This window comes from Bombina bombina, chromosome 5 (assembly GCF_027579735.1).
Source record: "Bombina bombina isolate aBomBom1 chromosome 5, aBomBom1.pri, whole genome shotgun sequence".
NCBI classification, from domain to species: domain Eukaryota; kingdom Metazoa; phylum Chordata; class Amphibia; order Anura; family Bombinatoridae; genus Bombina; species Bombina bombina.
The window spans coordinates 176,784,650-176,810,341 of NC_069503.1; the positions used below are offsets into that span (position 1 = coordinate 176,784,650).

Consider the following 25,692-nt stretch of genomic DNA (forward strand, 5'->3'; position numbering starts at 1 on the left):
GGCAGCAGTCTGTGCGTATCTAATGTTTTCAGCGTTGCTGCTAATGAGATTATTGGCACTGTAGCGTTCTGCTTTAGTTGTCTGGCAACTGCGTAAATTCAGCACTTTCCAATAAGGCCCACTTTGAAATCGTCAGTTAAAAGATACAGTCATTGTAATTGTAAATTAGCTCAGAGTGATGCAGATCAAGGAAAATCCTTGAAAAGAATTGCATTTATTTGACATGCTAATATGATCTTTTGTTTTAAAGTTGCAGAATTGGTATTTTTATGGTACGCTTGTGTAATAGTCACTTAAAGGGACATTAAACTCAAATGTAATTCCCCATAAAAAAATGTAATAGTGTATTAATATTTATTTTTGCCCATTTCCCTGCAGTTTACCTTCTGATAGGTGGGATTGTATCAAGCAGACTTTAGATCCATTACACTGCAACATTCTTTACAGCGATCGGTAAATCTGTGCAGGAACTCAATTATATATGCCAAAGCAAAGGAGATACGAAAAATATGCTAATGAGTAATATGTGTCTAGATTGTAGAGTAATACAAATGTAAATTACAGTTTAAATGCATTTAAAACATGTATACATATATTTTGGATTGCAGATGCTTAATTGCTGATATATACTTATTTATATATGCCTATATATACTACGCATGTATAAAAGTATTACTTAAATCTTCCCATCCACTCTAAGATCTCATTGGTTCATACACTATATGGCAAAAGTATGTGGATGCCTGACCATCACACCTACATGAGCTTGTTTGAAATTCCATTTCAAAACAATAGGCATTTATACGGAGTTGGCCCTCCCTATAACAGCCACTGTTGAGAAGCCTTTCCACACAATTTTGGTGTCCGTCTGTGGAAGTTTGTGAACATTCAGCTGAAAGATCTTTAAGGTTACGCACTTCATGGGCCTCGTTCTCCTTGCTCACCGTTTCCACTGCTCCAGACTGCAGTGATGTGAGGCTTATGTGCAGAGGCAGTAGTGAGTGACGCAACATGTAATAGGTGATATTTATGTGCTACGGGCTTCAGCAGTCCTGCTCCGTGAGTTTTCTTGGTCACTTTGTGGCTGGGCTATTGTTGCTCCTAGATCCTTTCACTTCTCAGTAATGACACTAACAGTTGACTGGGGCAGATTTAGTAAAGCATAAATTTCACAAACTGACTTCTGGCTAAGGTGACTTCTAATGACAGTGCCATATTTAACGTCACTTCCATTTCACTGCCAAAGTTTGTCTATAGAATCTTTATGACTATATGCTGGATTTTTTGCACCTGTTAGCAATGGGTGTGGCAAGCATCTGGACTCAATAATTAGTAGGGGTGTCGGCATACTTTTGGTTTATAGTGCATTTCTGTGGAGCCTGTTATGCATTATAGGAATCTAGGGGAGATATCATGATGTAGTCACTAAATGTTTGATCAAGGGAGGTGCAGGGTCACTAGGAGACCTATGTTTTCATTGGATGGCAGGTGCAGATATCATAGCTGTTTTTGCATATTCAGATCAATATCTCATATCTCTCCCATTTCATTATAATGAAAAACAGGCCTTGCAAAATACAAGCAATCTTCAAGATGAAATCCTGTTATGTATTGTAACATGTTATTTTATAACAAGATATTAAGGTTTTGGAAGGTAAGCAATGCACCGCTGGGAGTTTGATGTTGATTGGTGGCTAATTACATATGCATCTCATCATTGGATCACCAGATGTGTTCAGCATTACTGCCTGGCAGCTAACTTTAACTATGTGCTTGCAGGGGTTAAACATATGGTTATATGCAAGTAATATGAAAATTAGGATGCTCAAACACTTCAGAGTATTTTCTTTTTACACTTTGTCCCTTTAAGAAATGTATTATTATTCACAAAGTCTGCCCTATATTCAGATTTTGCATACTTCTCTAGTACTCTTTCTAAGTTTATATTCCCTTTCTGTAAGTATTGTTACAGAGCCCATATACATTCATACTTGATGGAGATTAATTACATGTTATATTAAATACTGCTTTATATTACTTGTCTGTAATATAATAGATAGTGGTATAGTCACATGGAAAACATCCTCCTAAAATTTACAATAAATATCATTGCATTACAGATGGTGCAAGTACATTATGAGAACTATGCTAAATGGAGATTGATGAGATATTATTAGTTTTTTCCAGACTGGGAAATATGTTTATTTACTGAAGTTAAATTTCTGTTAAAAGGACATTAAACACTTTGAGATTGTATTATGACATTTTTAATTGTATGTGGTTAAAATTGCAATATACTTTCATAATTTATTGTCCCATTTTTCTAATATCATACTAAAAATTGTGGGTTTTTGAATTCCTTTTAAAAGGGAAGTGCAGCCGCCAGACTTACCACTTGGTTGCACCCTCTAGTGACCTATTTATTGCTGTCTCTAAATGGCCTCAGCAGAGAAGAAAAACCAAGGTTTCAACATGGCGGTACCCAGACCTCTCAACTGTCCCTATTTGTGAGGACAGTCCTTGATTCTGAGCTCTATTCCTTTGAGTCAGCCATTTGTCTCTATCTACAGAATTTCAATTAGCCCCTCTCATTGAACACCCAGAAACACCCACAAACTTCAGACACACCCACAGACCACCCAGACACACCCACAATCCCACCCACTAAGCACCCAAGATGCCTTCCAACAGGGCTCCACCCACAAAATGGTGACGGGCCCGTATCAACCTCCTGTGCGCCTAATAGCCACAAATGCTGGGAGGTATGGGATACTAAAGCTTTATTCTTATTTTTCAAAATTGAAATAACTAATATAATTAAAAAAATGTTTATTATTCTCAGGCTAATCTTTTTTGTTTTAAGAACCTCATTATGTATATAATAAATGTAGTATTTAATGTAGTGGCAATGTAGCAAAACCCCAAGACAAGAATAGTGTATTGTTTTCTTTCACATCTCAATCATTGTATGAGTTTGTAATTCAGTCTCATTTTTTTTTTATGAAAAAGGAAAAGGCAAAAATTAAAAAAGAAGAAAGGGAAAAACGTAGGAAGAGGCTGGATAAAATAAATATCTTGAGAGGAATGGGCTATTCGGAACAAGCTGCTGCTGATGCTCTTAGCCAGACTGATGGGGACATAGAACGTGCTGTTCAGGTTAGTTTGATTTGCTTGGAAAACCAACCGAATCTGTGCCACAAGCATCACTTCGTCCAAAAAAGATAAAGTTTCCCAATTTTTAAACAGCAAAACATATTTTCCATCTAGGGTGATAACATCTGTATTTAAGATGCCAAGTACACTTGGTTGTTTATAAAGCTGTTTGTATGGGGAACTTAGTGTACAATATGGCCAGAACATCCCAAAAAAAAATTCCAAATAATTAATGGCCTGTAATTTATTGACTCTTAGTCTGTTATTTATTATTGAACTATGATTATATTACTTTATTGAAAACTAATGTTTTAGGGTTTCTTATCCCAGTGGTTTAAAAGACATTAAATTTACAATTTTTTTAAACATTGTAATTGAGGAAAATTGCGTGTTTAAATTCCAAAAACACATATGTAATCCCTTTGACATAGTTGGGTATGGATGCATTGGATAAACTGAATCTGAGCCTATATCACAGTTCTGTATTTCACTTCCTTGATATTTACAGTATCCCACAAAAGTGAGTACACCCCTAACATTTTTGTAAATATTTAATTATATCTTTCCTTCCTAAGAAAGGGAGAGTCCACGGTTTCATTTCTTACTGTTGGGAAATACAACATCTGGCCACCAGGAGGAGGCAAAGACCGCAGCCAAAGGCTTAAATATCCCTCCCACTTCCTCATTACCCCAGTTATTCTTTGCCTTTCGTCACGTTAGCAGGTGGCAGAGAAGTGTCAGAAGATTTGGAGAAAAAAAAGGGTATCTGCCCTTGGAGATAAGACTGGAGTTTTAAGAAGTCATGTTAACCTCTCAGTGAGAGTATTGATGAAAGTTAGAGTCTGGAGATGCAGGGAAAGTTTTTCTGCGAAACCATCCAGACTACTGCTAACAGCTCCTAAGCAATCAGTGTTTCACTGCCTGCTTTCTCTCACTCAAGTCTATGTCAGGAGCGCTGCTATAAGACTGTCACACTTGAGAGGCTGTGTTCTGTTCCACAGCATGGATCATGGAGGTAAGATTGTTTAAATTTTTACACATAAAACGTTATAACAGGGTCACAGTTATACCTTGATAATATCCAGGGTTAATATTCTCTGAAGGGGGTTTATTGAACAGTTTGGGTCAATTAATCAGTGTATTAATTATTTACATGCTGTTTTGTGTGATTTTTTTTTCCCCGGGCTGATAGACTGTGTGTTTTTGGCTGGAACAAAGAGGTTTCACTTTTAAGTTTCACTTTCGTTTTTGAAAGTGTTACACAGCTCTTTTTACTTGCTGTAGTTGTAATAACAAGTGAAGTACTGTCTTGCACTCCATGTGACCGGGTGTGGTCTATGTTCATTTCTATGAGACTTGAACCTGAGGAGAGCGTTTCCTCTGTTAACTGTCTGGGTCTAGGAAGTGGTGAGTGCCCCAGCCATTGGAATTATAAAGGCGCAGTTTTCTATGATAAAAAAAAACAAAACAAGCTATGGAGGACTCTGACATGTTAGAAGGTACTCCTTCTTCTGTACTAAATCATACCTGTTTATATTGTTAGGAGGCCGTGGTTTTCCCACCCACTCAATTATATTCCACATGCCTTAACACCGTTAAGTCTAAGAAGGGAGACAAGCCTGCTAAGGTTCTTAGTCCCTCGGCGTCCCGTGAGATTACTACCCTTGCTACATTATCCACTCCACATGCAGTTCCCCATAGTACAGCTAATCCTCCATCTGGAGGGGGCCTTCTTCCTGCGGACTTTGCCGCGCAGCTACAAACGGTGGTGTCTACGGCCCTCAGTACATTACCTCGCTCTAACAAAAGCAAGAGAAAGGTTAAACATAGCTCTCCTGACTCGGAGTCATCTAAATATTTATCGGATTTAGCTATTATGTCCCCGTTATCCGATGATGAGTTAATCTCTGTAGCTTCAGAGGGTGAACTTTCTGGGTCGGAATTCTTAGCGTCTAAGCCTCCTGCTGTGGAGGAACCTTCCTTTAGATTTAAAAGTGAGCACTTGCGTTTTTTATTAAAGGAGGTTCTGTCTACGTTAGAGGTTCCAGAGGCCGCACTGCCTGAAGAACCTATGATACCTAAATAAGACAGAGTTTACGAAGACAGGATAGTTTCTTTTACTTTTCCTGTGCCAGTTAAGATGGCGAACATTATTAAGAACGAATGGTAAAGATTTGGTTCTTCCTTTTCCCCCTCGTCTACTTTTAAAAAGTTGTTCCCTGTCTCGGACTCTCAACTGGATTTGTGGGGCTCCATTCCTAAGGTGGATTGTGCTATCTCTACGCTTGCTAAACGTACTACTATACCTCCTGAGGATAGTTCTTCGTTCAGAGAGCTGATGGATAAGAAAATGGAAACCATTCTGAGAAAGATGTTTCAACATACAGGATTTTTGTTTCAACCGGCGGCTGCGGTTGCTGGAGCAGCTACCTACTGGTGCAACTCTTTGTTGGAACTCAATGAGGTGGAGTCTCTCCTTGAGGATATTCAAGACAGAATTAAAGCTCTGAGAATTGCTAATTCTTTTATCTGTGATGCGCAAATGATTTGTCTAAATGGAAAGGCCTCTGGCTTTGCGGTCCTAACCCCCTGGGCACTCTGGTTGAAGTCTTGATCTGCGGATATGACTTCTTTCTCTTCCCTTCAAGGTAAAAATAGATTTTATTTGGTCCAGGCCTGGACTTCCTTATTTCTAAGGTTACCGGAGGCAAGGGTGACTTCCTACCACAAGATAAGAAGAACACGTCTAAGGGATGACAATCTTCTAATTTTCGTTCTCATTCTGACAAATCCCAACAACAACAATCCTCCTCTAATCCCGAGCAACCCAAGAGTACTTGGAAGCCAGCTCAGTCCTGGAATAAATCCAAGCAGAATAAGAAGCCCGCCAAAACAAATCAGCATGAAAGGCCGGCCCCTGATTCAGGATCAGATTGTGTAGGGGGCAGACTGTCTCTTTTTTCAGACGCCTGGTTCAAGAACGTACAGGATCTGTTGGTCCAGGAGGTGGTATCTCAGTGATACAAGAGAGGCTTCAAATCTCATCCGCCAAGGGGCAGATTCCTTCTCTCGAATCTGTCTACCAGACCAGAAAAGAGCGATGCCTCTCTATGGTGCGTTGGGATCTATCCTCCTTAGGAGTTGTTGTCCCGGTGCCTATCAAAGAAAGAGGTTTGGGGTTTTATTCAAACCTTTTCATGGTCCCAAAGAAGGAGGGAACTTTCCGCCCAATTCTGGACCTAAAGTGCTTAAACAAATTTCTCAGTGTCCCTTCCTTCAAGATGGAGACGTCAATGTGTGTAGATTAATATCAGAAGTGACTTATAATTGGAATAATGTAATCTCTTCTAGGGGAATGCTTGCATAAAAAATAGATACTTTATTGAAACACAGGTAAATTCAATTTAGGTATATTAATCATAGGATGACTATGTGTGTCTATTAGATCCAATGTAACAGCACTTTTATTTAGTGATATTTTTGTATTAATAATTTACTTGTAAAAGGTACTATTAATAATCCATCTAGGCAGTACGCTAGAATAGTTATCGTTAACTATTCTAGCGTACTGCCTAGATGGATTATTAATAGTACCTTTTATAGCCGGTCGAGAGAATCGCTCTCTTGGTGGCTCTGTCCAGATAATCTGTCCCGAGGGACTTGCTTTTTAAGACCATCCTGGGAGATTGTGATTACGGACGCAAGCCTATCCGGATGGGGAACGGTTTGGGGTGCCAGGAAGGCACAGGGTTTGTGGACTCAGGAGGAGTCCTCCCTCCCGATCAATATTTTTGAACTATGGACAATCTTCAAGGCCTTGAAGGCTTGGCCACTTCTGGGTTCATCCCAATTTATCAGATTCCAATCAGACAATATAACCTCGGTGGGGGGAAGAAGAAGTTCCTTGGTGATAAAGGAAGTATCTCAGATTCTGCTGTTCACTGTCAGCGATACATATTCCGGGTGTAGACAACTGGGAGGCGGATTTTCTCAGCAGGCAATCCTTCTATCCAGGGGAATGGTCTCTCCATCCCAAGGTGTTTGCAGAGATATGCAAGTGGGGGATGCCAGAAATAGATCTCATGGCATCCCGTCTCAATACCAAGCTACCCAGGTACGGGTTAAGGTCAAGGGATCCCTAAGCGGATCAAATAGATGCACTAGCAGTGCCCTGGAGGTTCAAACATATATCTTTTTCCTCCATTACTGCCTCTTCTTCGAGTGGTGGCCTGCATCAAGCAGGAGCGGCTATCAATAATCCTGATTGCTCCATCGTGGCCGCGAAGGACGCGGATTGTGGATCTAGTGTGGATGTCCTCATCTTCTCCATGGAAGTTACCTTGTCGCAGAGACCTGTTTATACAAGGTCCATTTGTTCATCAAAATCTAGATTCTCTGAGGCTGACTGCGTGGATATTAAACGCTTGGTCTTAGCCAAAAGAGGTTTTTCTGAGAGTGTCATTGATACTCTTATTCAAACTCGTAAACCAATTACTCTGCGTATCTACCACAAGGTGTGGAGGACCTACTTATTCTGGTGTGAAGAGAGTGGTTTTTCCTGGCACAGAGTTAAAGTTGCCAGGATCTTATCTTTTCTCCAGGATGGGCTGAAGAAGGGCTTTTCTGCTAGTTCCCTGAGGGGACAGATTTCGGCACTGTCGGTTTTATTGCACAAGAGACTGACTGAGCTTCCAGGCGTGCAGTCCTTTGTTAAGGCTCTGATTAGGATCTGACCTGTGTTTAGATCTGAGGCTCCTCCTTGGAGCCTAAATCTTGTTCTTCGGGTTTTGCAACAGGTTCCGTTTGAACCTCTGCATTCCGTTGACATTAAATTGTTATCTTGGAAGGTTCTCTTTTTATTGGCTATTGCCTCTGTGCACAGAGTTTCTGAAATCTCTGCTTTGCAATGTGAGCCCCCTTATCTGGTTTTTCATGCAGATAAGAAACTTTTACGTACTAAATTAGGTTTTCTTCCTAAGGTTGTGTCAGATCGCAATATCAATCAGGAGATTGTGGTTCCTTCTTTGTGTCCTAATCCTTCTTCATGGAAGGAACGCTTACTTCACAATTTGGATGTGGTTCGCACCTTGAAGTTCTATCTTCAGGCTACTAAGGAGTTTAGACAATCTTCCTCTTTGTTGTCTATTCGGGAAAGGGGCAGAAGGCTACTTCGACTTCCCTATCTTTTTGGTTAAGGAGAGTCATCCTCTTAGACAGCGGGACATCGTCCTCCTGATAGGATAACGGCTCATTCCACTAGAGCAGTGGTTTCCTCTTGGGCCTTTAAGAACGAGGTCTCTATGGATCAGATTTGTAAGGAAGCTACATGGTCCTACTTACATACTTTTTTCAAAATTTTACAAGTTTGATGTCCTCTAGAGCTTGGGTATAGTTTTCCCAACAGTAAGGAATGAAGCCGTGGACTCTCCCTATCTTAGGAAGGAAAACATAACTTATGCTTACCAGATAAATTCCTTTCATTCCGGATAGGGAGAGTTTCTCCTACTTTTCCTTGTTCCCTCGGCAAAATAACTGGGGTAATGAGGAAGTGGGAGGAATATTTAAGCGTTTGGCTGGGGTGTCTGCCTCCTCCTGGTGGCCAGGTGTTGTATTTCCTAACAGTAAGGAATGAAGCAGTGGACTCTTCCTAATCGGAAAGAAAGGAATTTATCTGGTAAGCATAAATTATGTTTTTCATGTGACTACATTGTAGCGTCATTTGTCAAGTGTCATTTGTTCAGTGTTAAGTAGTGAGTGTACATTTGCTGCCCCCTCAGTATAACTCAACACACAGCCATTAATGTCTAAACCGTTGGCAACAAAATTGTGTACACCCCTAAGTGGAAATGTCCAAATTGGGCCCAATTAGCCATTTTCCCTCTCCTGTGTCATGTGACTCGTTAGTGTTACAAAGTCTCAGGTGTGAATGGAGAGCAGGTGTGTTAAATTTGGTGTTATCCCTCTCACACTCTCTCATACTGGTCACTGGAAGTTCAACATGGCACCTCATGGCAAAGAACTACATAAAGATGGCCTAGGCTATAAGAAGATTGCAAAGACCCTGAAACTGAGCTGCAGCACGGTGGGCAAGACCATACAGTGGTTTCACAGGACAGGTTCCACTCAGAACAGGCCTTGCCATGGTCGACCAAAGAAGTTGAGTGCACGTGCTCGCACACTGCATCAAATTGGTGCATGGCTGTCGTCCCAGAAGGAAGCCTCTTCTAAAGATGATGCACAAGAAAGTCCGCAAACAATTTGCTGAAGACAAGCAGACTAAGGACATGGATTACTGGAACCATGTCCTGTGGTCCGATGAGACCAAGATAAACTTATTTGGTTGAGATGGTGTCAAACGTGTGTGGCGGCAACCAGGTGAGGAGTACAAAGAGAAGTGTGTCTTGCCTACAGTCAAGCATGGTGGTGGGATTGTCATGGTCTGGGCCTGCATGTGTGCTGCCGGCACTGGGGAGCTACAGTTCATTTAGGTAACCCTGAATGCCAACATGTACTGTGACATACTCAAGCAGAACATGATCCCCTCCCTTCGGAGACTGGGCCGCAAGGCAGTATTCCAACATAACGACCCCAAACACACCTCAAAGACGAACACTGCCTTGCTAAAGAAGCTGAGAGTAAAGGTGATGTACTGGCCAAGCATGTCTTCAGACCTAAGCCCTATTGAGCCATCTGTGGGGCATCCTGAAATGGAAGGTGGTGGAGCGCAAGGTCTCTAACATCCATCAGCTCTGTGATGTCGTCATGGAGAAGTGGAAGAGGACTCCAGTGGCAACCTGTAAAGCTCTGGTGAACTCCATGCCCAAGAGGGTTAAGGCAGTGCTGGAAAATAATGGTAGCCAGACAAAATATTTACACTTTGGGCCCAATTTGGACATTTCCACTTAGGAGCGTACTCACTTTTGTTGCCAACGGTTTAGACATTATTGGCTGTGTGTTGAGTTATTTTGAGGGGACAGCAAATGTACACTGTTATATAGGCTGTACACTCACCACTGTACATTGTAGCAAAGTGTCATTTCTTCAGTGTTGTCACATGGAAAGTTATAATAACATATTTACAAAAATGTGAGGGGTGTACTCACTTTTGTGGGATACTGTACTAAAACAAACATAAAATATCATAACAAACTGTCCCTAACTAATACAAATGGTATTACTGATTCCCTTTTAATTAAAGACAGTAAACGTGTTTTTAATAAACAGTAAATATATATTTCTCCAACATAGGTGTGTCCGGTCCACGGCGTCATCCTTACTTGTGGGATATTCTCTTCCCCAACAGGAAATGGCAAAGAGCCCAGCAAAGCTGGTCACATGATCCCTCCTAGGCTCCGCCTACCCCAGTCATTCTCTTTGCCGTTGTACAGGCAACATCTCCACGGAGATGGCTTAGAGTTTTTTAGTGTTTAACTGTAGTTTTTATTATTCAATCAAGAGTTTGTTATTTTGAAATAGTGCTGGTATGTACTATTTACTCAGAAACAGAAAAGAGATGAAGATTTCTGTTTGTATGAGGAAAATGATTTTAGCAACCGTCACTAAAATCCATGGCTGTTCCACACAGGACTGTTGAGAGCAATTAACTTCAGTTGGGGGAACAGTGAGCAGTCTCTTGCTGCTTGAGGTATGACACATTCTAACAAGACGATGTAATGCTGGAAGCTGTCATTTTCCCTATGGGATCCGGTAAGCCATGTTTATTAAGATCGTAAATAAGGGCTTCACAAGGGCTTATTAAGACTGTAGACTTTTTCTGGGCTAAATCGATTCATTATTAACACATATTTAGCCTTGAGGAATCATTTATTCTGGGTATTTTGATATAATAATATCGGCAGGCACTGTTTTAGACACCTTATTCTTTAGGGGCTTTCCCAAATCATAGGCAGAGCCTCATTTTCGCGCCGGTGTTGCGCACTTGTTTTTGAGAGGCATGACATGCAGTCGCATGTGAGAGGAGCTCTGATACTTAGAAAAGACTTTCTGAAGGCGTCATTTGGTATCGTATTCCCCTTTGGGCTTGGTTGGGTCTCAGCAAAGCAGATACCAGGGACTGTAAAGGGGTTAAAGTTAAAAACGGCTCCGGTTCCGTTATTTTAAGGGTTAAAGCTTCCAAATTTGGTGTGCAATACTTTTAAGGCTTTAAGACAATGTGGTGAAAATTTGGTGAATTTTGAACAATTCCTTCATGTTTTTTCGCAATTGCAGTAATAAAGTGTGTTCAGTTTAAAATTTAAAGTGACAGTAACGGTTTTATTTTAAACGTTTTTTGTACTTTGTTATCAAGTTTATGCCTGTTTAACATGTCTGAACTACCAGATAGACTGTGTTCTGAATGTGGGGAAGCCAGAATTCCTATTCATTTAAATAAATGTGATTTATGTGACAATGACAATGATGCCCAAGATGATTCCTCAAGTGAGGGGAGTAAGCATGGTACTGCATCATTCCCTCCTTCGTCTACACGAGTCTTGCCCACTCAGGAGGCCCCTAGTACATCTAGCGCGCCAATACTCCTTACTATGCAACAATTAACGGCTGTAATGGATAATTCTGTCAAAAACATTTTAGCCAAAATGAACACTTATCAGCGTAAGCGCGACTGCTCTGTTTTAGATACTGAAGAGCATGACGACGCTGATAATAATGGTTCTGAAGGGCCCCTAACCCAGTCTGATGGGGCCAGGGAGGTTTTGTCTGAGGGAGAAATTACTGATTCAGGGAACATTTCTCAACAAGCTGAACCTGATGTGATTACGTTTAAATTTAAGTTGGAACATCTCCGCATTCTGCTTAAGGAGGTATTATCCACTCTGGATGATTGTGACAAGTTGGTCATCCCAGAGAAACTATGTAAAATGGACAAGTTCCTAGAGGTCCCGGGGCTCCCAGAAGCTTTTCCTATACCCAAGCGGGTGGCGGACATTGTTAATAAAGAATGGGAAAGGCCCGGTATTCCTTTCGTCCCTCCCCCCATATTTAAAAAATTGTTTCCTATGGTCGACCCCAGAAAGGACTTATGGCAGACAGTCCCCAAGGTCGAGGGAGCGGTTTCCACTTTAAACAAACGCACCACTATACCCATAGAGGATAGTTGTGCTTTCAAAGATCCTATGGATAAAAAATTAGAAGGTTTACTTAAAAAGATGTTTGTTCAGCAGGGTTACCTTCTACAACCAATTTCATGCGTTGTCCCTGTAGCTACAGCCGCATGTTTCTGGTTCGATGAGCTGATAAAGGCGGTCGATAGTGATTCTCCTCCTTATGAGGAGATTATGGACAGAATCAACGCTCTCAAATTGGCTAATTCTTTCACCCTAGACGCCACTTTGCAATTGGCTAGGTTAGCGGCTAAGAATTCTGGGTTTGCTATTGTGGCGCGCAGAGCGCTTTGGTTGAAATCTTGGTCAGCTGATGCGTCTTCCAAGAACAAGCTACTTAACATTCCTTTCAAGGGGAAAACGCTGTTTGGCCCTGACTTGAAAGAGATTATCTCTGATATCACTGGGGGTAAGGGCCACGCCCTTCCTCAGGATCGGCCTTTCAAGGCAAAAAATAAACCTAATTTTCGTCCCTTTCGTAGAAATGGACCAGCCCAAAGTGCTACGTCCTCTAAGCAAGAGGGTAATACTTCTCAAGCCAAGCCAGCTTGGAGACCAATGCAAGGCTGGAACAAGGGAAAGCAGGCCAAGAAACCTGCCACTGCTACCAAGACAGCATGAAATGTTGGCCCCCGATCCGGGACCGGATCTGGTGGGGGGCAGACTCTCTCTCTTCGCTCAGGCTTGGGCAAGAGATGTTCTGGATCCTTGGGCGCTAGAAATAGTCTCCCAAGGTTATCTTCTGGAATTCAAGGGGCTTCCCCCAAGGGGGAGGTTCCACAGGTCTCAGTTGTCTTCAGACCACATAAAAAGACAGGCATTCTTACATTGTGTAGAAGACCTGTTAAAAATGGGAGTGATTCATCCTGTTCCATTAAGAGAACAAGGGATGGGGTTCTACTCCAATCTGTTCATAGTTCCCAAAAAAGAGGGAACGTTCAGACCAATCTTAGATCTCAAGATCTTAAACAAGTTTCTCAAGGTTCCATCGTTCAAGATGGAAACCATTCGAACTATTCTTCCTTCCATCCAGGAAGGTCAATTCATGACCACAGTGGATTTAAAGGATGCGTATCTACATATTCCTATCCACAAGGAACATCATCGGTTCCTAAGGTTCGCATTCCTGGACAAGCATTACCAGTTTGTGGCGCTTCCTTTCGGATTAGCCACTGCTCCAAGGATTTTCACAAAGGTACTAGGGTCCCTTCTAGCTGTGCTAAGACCAAGGGGCATTGCTGTAGTACCTTACTTGGATGACATTCTGATTCAAGCGTCGTCCCTTCCTCAAGCAAAGGCTCACACGGACATTGTCCTGGCCTTTCTCAGATCTCACGGATGGAAAGTGAACGTGGAAAAGAGTTCTCTATCTCCGTCAACAAGGGTTCCCTTCTTGGGAACAATAATAGACTCCTTAGAAATGAGGATTTTTCTGACAGAGGCCAGAAAAACAAAACTTCTAGACTCTTGTCGGATACTTCATTCCGTTCCTCTTCCTTCCATAGCGCAGTGCATGGAAGTGATCGGTTTGATGGTAGCGGCAATGGACATAGTTCCTTTTGCGCGCATTCATCTAAGACCATTACAACTGTGCATGCTCAGTCAGTGGAATGGGGACTATACAGACTTGTCTCCGAAGATACAAGTAAATCAGAGGACCAGAGACTCACTCCGTTGGTGGCTGTCCCTGGACAACCTGTCACAAGGGATGACATTCCGCAGACCGGAGTGGGTCATCGTCACGACCGACGCCAGTCTGATGGGCTGGGGCGCGGTCTGGGGATCCCTGAAAGCTCAGGGTCTTTGGTCTCGGGAAGAATCTCTTCTACCGATAAATATTCTGGAACTGAGAGCGATATTCAATGCTCTCAAGGCTTGGCCTCAGCTAGCGAGGGCCAAGTTCATACGGTTTCAATCAGACAACATGACAACTGTTGCGTACATCAACCATCAGGGGGGAACAAGGAGTTCCCTAGCGATGGAAGAAGTGACCAAAATCATTCTATGGGCGGAGTCTCACTCCTGCCACCTGTCTGCTATCCACATCCCAGGAGTGGAAAATTGGGAAGCGGATTTTCTGAGTCGTCAGACATTGCATCCGGGGGAGTGGGAACTCCATCCGGAAATCTTTGCCCAATTCACTCAGCTGTGGGGCATTCCAGACATGGATCTGATGGCCTCTCGTCAGAACTTCAAAGTTCCTTGCTACGGGTCCAGATCCAGGGATCCCAAGGCGGCTCTAGTGGATGCACTAGTAGCACCTTGGACCTTCAAACTAGCTTATGTGTTCCCGCCGTTTCCTCTCATCCCCAGGCTGGTAGCCAGGATCAATCAGGAGAGGGCGTCGGTGATCTTGATAGCTCCTGCGTGGCCACGCAGGACTTGGTATGCAGATCTGGTGAATATGTCATCGGCTCCACCTTGGAAGCTACCTTTGAGACGAGACCTTCTTGTTCAGGGTCCGTTCGAACATCCGAATCTGGTTTCACTCCAGCTGACTGCTTGGAGATTGAACGCTTGATCTTATCGAAGCGAGGGTTCTCAGATTCTGTTATCGATACTCTTGTTCAGGCCAGAAAGCCTGTAACTAGAAAGATTTACCACAAAATTTGGAAAAAATATATCTGTTGGTGTGAATCTAAAGGATTCCCTTGGGACAAGGTTAAGATTCCTAAGATTCTATCCTTCCTTCAAGAAGGATTGGAAAAAGGATTATCTGCTAGTTCCCTGAAGGGACAGATTTCTGCCTTGTCTGTGTTACTTCACAAAAAGCTGGCAGCTGTGCCAGATGTTCAAGCCTTTGTTCAGGCTCTGGTTAGAATTAAGCCTGTTTACAAACCTTTGACTCCTCCTTGGAGTCTCAACTTAGTTCTTTCAGTTCTTCAGGGGGTTCCGTTTGAACCCTTACATTCCGTTGATATTAAGTTATTATCTTGGAAAGTTTTGTTTTTAGTTGCAATTTCTTCTGCTAGAAGAGTTTCAGAATTATCTGCTCTGCAGTGTTCTCCTCCTTATCTGGTGTTCCATGCAGATAAGGTGGTTTTACGTACTAAACCTGGTTTTCTTCCAAAAGTTGTTTCTAACAAAAACATTAACCAGGAGATTATCGTACCTTCTCTGTGTCCGAAACCAGTTTCAAAGAAGGAACGTTTGTTGCACAATTTGGATGTTGTTCGCGCTCTAAAATTCTATTTAGATGCTACAAAGGATTTTAGACAAACATCTTCCTTGTTTGTTGTTTATTCCGGTAAAAGGAGAGGTCAAAAAGCAACTTCTACCTCTCTCTCTTTTTGGATTAAAAGCATCATCAGATTGGCTTACGAGACTGCCGGACGGCAGCCTCCCGAAAGAATCACGGCTCATTCCACTAGGGCTGTGGCTTCCACATGGGCCTTCAAGAACGAGGCTTCTGTTGATCAGATATGTAGGGCAGCGACTTGGTCTTCACTGCACACTTTTACCAAATTTTACAAGTTTGATACTTTTGCTTCTTCTGAGGCTATTTTTGGGAGAAAGGTTTTGCAAGCCGTGGTGCCTTCCATTTAGGTGACCTGATTTGCTCCCTCCCTTCATCCGTGTCCTAAAGCTTTGGTATTGGTTCCCACAAGTAAGGATGACGCCGTGGACCGGACACACCTATGTTGGAGAAAACAGAATTTATGTTTACCTGATAAATTACTTTCTCCAACGGTGTGTCCGGTCCACGGCCCGCCCTGGTTTTTTTAATCAGGTCTGATAATTTATTTTCTTTAACTACAGTCACCACGGTACCATATGGTTTCTCCTATGCAAATATTCCTCCTTAACGTCGGTCGAATGACTGGGGTAGGCGGAGCCTAGGAGGGATCATGTGACCAGCTTTGCTGGGCTCTTTGCCATTTCCTGTTGGGGAAGAGAATATCCCACAAGTAAGGATGACGCCGTGGACCGGACACACCGTTGGAGAAAGTAATTTATCAGGTAAACATAAATTCTGTTTTTTTTTATATATATTCTTTTTATTTCAATTTTCACACAACAAACATTGTACAAAGGCACATATACATTGCTCTGAATACTTTTAAGGGATACACAGCAGTTTTGGATAATATCAGAGACTTTCATCTCAAAAGAAGGCAGTCTTTGTGGTACAGAAAAAAAAAAAAAAACTTCACATTCATGCTAAGGACCTAGGCAATCCCTCACAGTAGAAAGCTCTTAAAGTTCACCTGGGTGCCTAAATCCTGGTATACAAGATTTCATTGTGAACATCACAGCGTCTATCGTTAATACATGTACATTGTGCCTGAATTGGAATACACTATTGAAAGTAGCATACACATAACGTTTTATGGAATAAAACCTGAGAATAAAGAAAAATAAGTAAAACCGAAACTAAAAAATATAGATACTTGAAATCAATAAGAAATAAAGAAACCAAGTGTACTCAAGAGCAGATTGAATTTTCCATCTGAACCTATATAATACCGTAAATGGAAGTGGAGTTGGAGAAAGGTGAAAGTTTTTGTATAGTATATCTAACATACCCTCATTTACCCCCAACCTACTGATTGACCTTGTACTTGAAGGACTCCCATAGAAGGAGCATATCATCAAAAAAATCTAAATTGCCTATTTGAAGGTAGTGAAATCTTTCTTATGTGAGGTCTGAATTAACTAGTCTCCTCCATTCACTGATGGTGGGTATTTTGGTGGATTTCCAGTACCTGAGGATAATTTGTTTTGCTGCATTTAACATAATTTGAAATAGTTGTCTACGTATATTAGTAGTGGGGAAACAGGAAGGCGCCAATAGGGTGATAACGTAAAGAACCCTGACAAGTAAGTATGAGAAAAAAGGGTACTCACAAGCAGGGCGGCACTTGAACGTGCCTAACCAAGCGGGCCGGGACCTCAGCGTCGCCCGGAAGACTCACAACGGCAACAACCAATCCTCGAGCCGGACCAAGTTCCGTGTGGCCAATCAGGAACGCTGGATGCTAACACACCTCCCTCTTCGTATGCCGATTCCGAACACTGGCAGAAGGGTAGGAGATAGGGATATACTGTGTATGGCTCTCCCGAATACCGAGAGTTTGATTCACACAAGCCAACAAACTGGATAGAGGAAGGAGCAAACTCCAGCAAAGTTACTTAAACCAATTTATTTTAAAAAGTTTAAAAACAATGCATAAAAGCAACGCGTTTCTCGGCTACACAGAGCCGTTTCATCAGGCTGTTATCTACGTATATTAGATGCTATCTAAGGGGCCTCTTGAAGGAGAATCAACTCCGGATTTGGGCTCAATTGTGTGTATAATACAAGATTCATTTCTTTGAAGATCTCAAGCCAAAATTAATTTATAGGAGTGCACTCCCACCAGATGTGCCTCATATGCCCCACATGTTTGCATCCTCTCCAGCATTCGCATGAGCTTTTTTTATATATATGCTTAATTTTTGCAGGGGTCAGATACCACCTCATGCAAATTTTAATATTTGTTTCTTTTGCGTCTGAGGAGTGTGCTGAGTGAGCTAGTCTTCTAAATCTAATGAGCCATTCTTTAGGCGATGTATTTGGGGTTATTTCCCTATCCCAACTTATCGTATAAGAAGGTAGATTTGGAAATCTACTATCTAATACTAATTTGTATAAAGTAGAAATCGTTTTATGAGATTTTGAGCCGTTCAGGCATGCTTGTTCAAACTGTGTGAGAGGACGCAGAAAGTCATCCTTACGTCTATGTGAGAAGATAAAATGTCTTACTTGATGATAGTTAAACCATGAGGCGAAGAAAGGGAGAGAGCTGGAATCGATTTGCTATTTCGTTTTAAATTTGTTGTTGTATAATAGAGTATGGATCTGGATTAGAGATGAGAACGAGGGATCCCTGCTGTTCTCCACTTTGGGGCCTGGGGGGAATTCGGGGTTTAATAATAGGTTCGTAAGCGGGGAATGCTTTGTCGAGATTTTTTTAAATGATTTAAGAACAAACCGCCAGTCCTTCCATGTTTCATTGGTTATGTAGGATTTGTTTGGAGTTGTTGGATTTTTAAGAGCAAGTGAGTTCCAACACCTATTACACAAATGATTTGTACCTGCTAAAAATGTTTCTATCTGCACCCACCCTTTGGACTTTTCTCCCTCATGTCCACACCAATCTAGGACTCTTTGAAGAGATATCGCTAGCTTATATGAACTAAGGTGGGGGACACCCAGGCCTCCCTGAGTTGGTCATTTATAAATAGTGCTTTTATTAATGCGTGGTGGTCTACGACGCCAAATGTAATCGTTCATTATCTTTTGTAAGGTATCTATCTCTTTGGAGATATTCTGAATGGGGACAGTCTGAAGTATGTACAGTGCTTTGGGTAGCAAAACCATTTTAGCTGCTTGAATCCTACCCAACCATGAAATGTTTTTTAATTACCAGGAGGAGGTCAGGGATTGAAATTCGTTAATCAGCTCCCCGTAATTACACTTACGCATAGATGGTCTATTTGGGGTTAGATAAGTGCCTAAGTATTTGAGTTATTTAGTCTGTACTTGGAGGGGGCATTGTTCCCTAATGTCCTCTAGGGTCTGCTGCAATACATTAACCGGTAAGAATTCGGATTTTAACATGTTGACCGAAAAGTTGGAGACCTTCCCAAAGGTGGTTAGTTCTGTCATGGCATGGGCAATAGAGTTAAGAGGGTCAATCAGTATCAGTAAGAGGTCATCAGCGTAAATAGCTAATTTGTGATGTTTATGTCCTACCTGTATGCCTTGAATATGAGAATTTGCCCTAATCTTAACTGCACGGGGCTCTAAATATAAAATAAATAGTAAAGGAGATAGGGGGCACCCCTGTCTGGACACATTCCTGATTTCAAAAGCGTCAGATAACGTCCCGTTTACCCTAACTTGTGCCGTTGGATTAGCATATAAGGCCATTATTTTTTGTATGAACGAAGTGGGGAATTTGAACTGTCGAAGAGTCGCTTGTAAGTATGTCTAGTCTTGTCGGTCAAATGCCTTTTCGGCATCAGTGGAGAGGAATAGGGCCGGGATATCTGTCGTGGAGACATAGTCAATAAGATTAAGAACTTTAACAGTATTATCTTTTACCTCCCTGGCAGGCACAAAACCAGCCTGGTCTTGGGGAATTCACTGTGGAAGGATGTTATTTATTCGAGAAGCTAGGATTTTGGCATACAATTTCAGATCAGTATTGAGCAAAGAAATTGGTCTGAAGTTGGCCGGTTTATCTGGGGTTTTACCTGTTTTTCTAGGACCGTAATGTATGCCTGGAGCATGGTATCTGGAAACACAAGACCATCTGAAATGGAGTTGAATAGGGAGGTTAAATATGGGGCAAGATATTTTGAGAAAATGTTATAATAAAGGCCAGAGAATCCATCTGGACCTGGCACCTTATTTGGCTTTAAAGTGTTTATTGCTTCTAGCACCTCCTTGGTGCTGAAAGGTTGATCTAGGATCCCCCTATGTTCCGCATTTAATTGTGGAACTTGTACTTGGTTTAAGTACTGTTGACATTTATAGAGGTGAGTCTGGGTGTCCCTACCAGGAAACAAGTTATATGTTTGGTAATAAAAGACTTTGAATTCTTCAGCGATTTTATAGGTGTCCTCTATATGTTTACCTGATTTGTTTTTAACCAAGTGAATATATGTGTGTTGTTGCCTGTTTCTCGCTAACCACTTTCCAGATTTGTTTCCTTCCCGATAAAACGTCTGCTGGAAGGAAAGTAATTGTCTTTGGGTGTTTATCTGAAGGATTCTATTTAATTGGTCTCTTTTAGTGTTGAGATTTTCTAGGATTTGTGCATCATCCGGGAAGTTTTTGTGTAAACAGTCTAGATTGGATATTTCTTTGGCTAATGAAACAAAATCTTCCCTCCTTTTTTTTAGTTATGAAGGCTTTGGCCTTGATAAGTTCACCCCTAATTGTGCATTTATGGGCCTCCCAAAGTGTTGTTGCATTAACATCAGAGGTGTCATTTAAAGAGAAGTAGGATTTAATGTGTCCGGGTTAGTGCAATTTATCGGGGATTAAGAGGCACATTCAGGTCGCCCGCCATAATCAAGAGGCCTTTAGTATGGGCAATGATAGAGTTAGTGATAGAGTTAATGAATTTGTTTTGGAGCTGGTTAGGGGCATATACATTAACTAATGTAATTGGCTTACCGAAGAGAAGACCAGTAAAGCATAAGAATCTCCCTTCCCTGTCCTGTTCCACATGGATCTTAGTGAATGAGATGGACTTGTGTATTAATATGCTAACTTCATTGACTTTTTTAGAGGGATTGGAACTGTGGTAGTGCTGTGGATAATGTGAGGAAAAGAACCTAGGTATATGTTTATTTTTAAACTGTGTTTCTTGAAGCATACGAATATGGCCACCCTTCCTTTGTAAATCTAATATGACCATTCTACGTTTGCTAGGACAATTTAGCCCCTTTGTGTTTTGTGTAATAATATCTAAATCCTGTTGAGTGTCCTTACTCATGGTTACCCTTTTTGTGAGGAACTATTTTTGCAAATTTTGTCAACTTCCCACGCTTCCCTGGGATGAAATACGATCACACTTGACTAAAAACAATCAAAATTACAATAAACAAACCTTTAATACATTTTCCAAACCCTGTAACAGGAAAAGATAAGAACAACATGTCTAAACTAGGGAGATTTGTTCTCCCATCTGGCTGAGAACGTTTGTATTTCTAGAGAAAACAGAATATAAATACAATTACTTATAGACAGAGTAAAGAGTCTGTATGGGTCTATGACCCTGAACCTGTAAGAAAACTTAGTAACAATAATAACCTTTGTTAGCAAAAACAGAAAAACATGGCATATGACTAGCCTATTGTAATATGGTAACAATAATCTGAACAGCATAAAATGGGCATTATCTTGAAAGGAACCTCCAAGTGTTTCTCCTGTAAGAAAAAAAATAGAAGTAAATATAAGAAAGGATACGTCCTGACCAGACTAGGATCAGCCTTTCTTGGACACAGGGTTTTGGTTGTCTGTGTTTTGTCTGCAAGTCTTTCTTTGTTGCACTTCCTGCCATTCTTTCCTTTGGGGCAGTGGGGCTCCGCTGACTCCTGTGCTTTGCCGATCCTGTGCTTCATGAGTTTTTTCCACTTCTGGAGGAGGAATATCCAAGTCTTTGCAAACCTTAAGAATATCTCATGTTGAAGAGCATATGAAGCGCCAACCTTTCCAGATGATTATTAGATGAAAGGGTAATCCCCATCTATAAGGAATGTTAATTTTCCTGAGAAGCAGAGTGAAAGGCCTAAGCTCCCTCCGCTTAGCAAGAATTCTCTGTGAGAGATCCGCATATAGTTGGATGTCTGCATTCTCATACTTGACAGGTTGTTGTTCACAGGCAAGTCTCATTATATCCTCCTTAACCTGAAACTTCGTGATGCGAACAATCACATCCCTGGGAGACTGTGAATCCATAGGTTTAGGGCGGAGGGCCCTGTGTGCCCTGTCTATTTCAAATTTGGATGGTGATTCTGTATGTTTGAGGAAGCTGAAAAGATCCTGCAAGTATTGCTCCAGGTCAGAGGTTGGAATAGTCTCAGGGATGCTCCTGATTCTAATGTTGTGCCTCCTACTCCTGTTTTCTGCATTATCCATTTTTTCTTCCAGATCTTGAATCACGTTGTTCTGCTTATGTATGATATTATGCAATTCTGTTATTGCTGTAGCGTGTGTCTTGGGTGTTTTCCACTGCTTCTACCCTATGGCCTATTTCTGACATTTCTTTTTTAAGGTCACTTATTTCATCTTTAATGCATTGTTTAACTTGTGACACTAGGGTAGAACAGTCTTGGAAGTGACTGAAATAAAGCTTTAGGCACTGTTATGGTATCCACTAAGGTTTCTGAGTCTGACTCAGAGGAGAAACATGCTGTGGTAGGGTTGTGATCTTCTGTGGCAGTGATGGCTGTTGATTTGGCTTCCAAAGTTTTGAAGAAGCTATTAACTGGGGGTGTTATATGGCTTCTCTGTTTAGGGCCACTCCCCTTTCTGTTAGGCTTTTTAGAGGACATACTTGTATCTTGTGCTGAAATTGGCTCGAAACTGTGTCTCTCAATGTATATGTGGATTTATGTTCAGAGTCTTTATTAGTAATCTTAGTGTGCCCCTTATCCTCTCATAGCAGTAGAAGCTTGTTTGAAAAGGAAGGAAAAAATGAAGGTTACATCTATTACTTGGTGCTGTGTTGTACTTTATATCATCATCAGAGTTTTCCTGTTTTCCCAGACTTTAACGTAAGGTTTGCTGAGGCCATCAATAATGCAGCATGATAGAGGATGCAGTATCAAAAGTCCGCCATGCTGCACAACCTGCTTGATATGTTTTATAAGGCCTGTATTATGCCATGCTACACAGTGAACTCCCAAAAGTTGTAGAACTAAGTTTTTGCCCACTGTTATATTTCAGGAGCCCACATATTTATATATTGTTGTGCCCCTGCTGCATATTAGCGTGGCTACTCATGTGGCGCAATTCTGCCCTGAAGCTGTTTATGATCGGCAGCTGTGTGTGTAGTGCCCGTTTTCTATGAGGCCTGTCACGTCACTTCTAATATAGTGCCGGTTATCTGTACACCGGCTCTGACCTCGTTAGGTGCAGTTGCGGAGCTTCTTAACTTCCCGTCTGATCGATGCACTGCTACGGGTCTCACTGGACAGTTAAGTCGGGTCCCGAGAGTGGAGGCCTGCGCTGTTTCATCGTTTTTTCAAGCACCTCAAATAAGTGAACGGTAGCTCCCAAAACTTCACATGAGTTTGTCTCCTTGTGGGTGATTCTGCCCATATCGACTGCTCTGTGTCTCTTTAATGGCTTCTCAGCCAGATTGGGCTCAGGAGCTCTCTTAAGCTACGGCCATCTCCCTGACTGGCTAGCTCCACCCCCCCCCCCCCAAACAGTAAATATATTTTTATACATTATTGTACTGTACACTCTCCTTTTATATATATATATATATATATATATATATATATTTCCAAAGATTGGTGTAAGTGCACTCTCACCAACTCTTGCAGCTTGTCAGGGTGCTATGAGGATAATTGTAGAAATGTAGCAAAGAAGCACTCACTGAACTTACTCCAACTGTGACAAAAGTTTAATGCAAAATAGTGACGTTTCGGGACAACAACAGTCCCTTCCTCTGACCAGTTAACAATGTGAAAAATCAGCCCTTAAATAGGCTACCAAATAACCCTCCCCTGACGTTTGACCAATCATGGCCACAGAAATTCAACACACCCTTCATAGTGACCAATGGCAATCAATATTAGAAAGCCACCTATACATATAGTGAAACAGTGTAAAACAAGCAATCATAAATACAGTTTAAAATGGGACCCTGAGTCATCAATACAAAGGGGCAATCTCTCTCTAATCTGGCACAGAGATAGGCAAAAAAATATATAAATAAAATGCGTGCAAAACAACAAAAATTGGAGATCGTAATTCCTTCAATCAACAACGACCTAACACTCAAAGCTCAATACGTCATTGCTGTGTAATCATAACAAACGCCCCCCTGTCACTAGGGACGCACGAATCATCGTAATTGAACTAAAGTATTCACATTGAGCCACCTCAAACACTCACTTAGAGCGCTGCATAAACAAGATTATTTTAGAGCATATTAGCCACTTCACTGATCGTTCTTCAACACTCTCGGCAAATGCCGTCACAGCATAAAATCTTGCAAAAAGCAAAGATCCATAAATGTGATATGTATAACAATGATCTAAAAAGAATCCCACAGAGCTCATAAGTCCTATAGTCGCGTTTAGCTAACACAGCTTATACCGCACACTATCACCCTATGAAAACATTTATGCTCATCACTAAGGTAAACAAAGTGGCGAGAATCATCCAATCCGAGATGAGTCCGCCCACATCTAGGCGTATCATAGTGCCGCAATATTTTGACAGATTATCGGCATCTCTCTAGAGATAATATGTACTCAAACCACCAACCTAAACACCAGCCTAATCTATGTAATATGTACAGCGGTGTTATTTCAGCGGTGTTATTTTACCCAACGAAGGCTCCGATTCTTAGAAATTTATCTGCATCCAGACTCCACACGTAGCTCATCCAATAGAGGTGTGTGGCTCCAAAGGCACAATCCACATCAAAACTTCTAAGACCAGTGGTAGATTTCAACCTAACTCCCAAAAATATTAAATAAGCAATACAGATAAAGTCTCTGCTCCTATTAATGAATATTGCTCGAACAAACTACCCAAGTAAGAAACCAAAATAAATAATCAAAAATACAAATTAGAAAGTTGAAGAAACAAAAATAAGAATAAAAATGGGAAAAATCACATATCTATCATTCAACCTTTACTTAGTTAGTGACATCTCAAGCCATTATTGTGTTAGCTGTGGCGGACCACCCAAGAAAATGGAAATAAAAGAAACATAAATAATAAAAAATAAAAATTAAAAACTAGTTCCCTATCACAACAATATTGGAAACCAGATCATGTCGCCAGACTGATGAGAATTTCCATCAAAGTCTGCCCATAGTGCTGAACCACACAAGAGAGAGGCCCCCGATCGAGCACACAGGATGTCCCAAACATGATACAAAATAGTGTACAAGTGAATTAAAAATAAAAATAAAAACAAAGTAATGCACAAAATAGAACTGACTTCAACCCATGAATAAATCACAGGTAAAATTAAAAAAAGAGGACATAGGATACCTCAGTATAGGACAGAGATAATCAACTATTAGACCATATAGTATATCACATACTAGCTCAAAAATGACTTAAGGTTACAATAAGATCACCATGTAATAATAACTGCCTAGAATGGAACATGTACTCACAAATGCAAGAAGACAGTAGGAAAAGGAAAAAAGAGGAAAGAAAGAAAAAGAAGTATGAAGAAAAAGGGAAAAGGAGGTGAAGGTGGGGGAAAAAAGGTGGGGAGGAAGGGGGGGGGGAAGGGGGAAGGTAGGGGGGGAAGGGAAAAGACAGGGAAGGGAAGAGAGGGACGGAAAAAGAGCAAAAGAAGAGAAAGGGGGAAGGAAAAGAGGGGAAGGGGGAAGAAAAAACAAAAAGGAGAAGAGGGGGGTGGAAGGGGATGGATCATGAACTCTCATATAAGGTAGGACATCAAGCATCCCAATGATGGATCATGGACCTCAAATGTCATAGATAACACTGCCATCCTGTATGGGTATTGAGACCCCTCGGGTATAGAGTTCCAAGTTCGTATATCCATCTAGCTTCTTTGCGTAACAGCATGTTTCCTCTATCTCCTCCCCTTCGTGGGATTGGCACATGGTCGATCAGTCTAAATCTCAGATCATTGACTGAGTGTCCTGCCTCCAAGAAATGTCTAGCCACCGGCTGGTCTGCCTTACCGTTTCTTAT

General features: G+C 41.4%; 1 protein-coding gene across 3 annotated transcripts in view; it reads left to right on the top strand.

Moving 5' to 3' along the window:
• NUB1 (negative regulator of ubiquitin like proteins 1) overlaps window positions 1–25,692 on the top strand; it is a 275,592-nt gene that overhangs the window by 182,516 nt on the left and 67,384 nt on the right. For all 3 annotated transcript variants that reach the window (XM_053713794.1, XM_053713795.1, XM_053713793.1), the window contains exon 12: window positions 3,010–3,156. In XM_053713794.1, coding sequence (XP_053569769.1) covers window positions 3,010–3,156 — 147 coding nt within the window. The remainder of the gene's footprint in view (window positions 1–3,009; window positions 3,157–25,692) is intronic.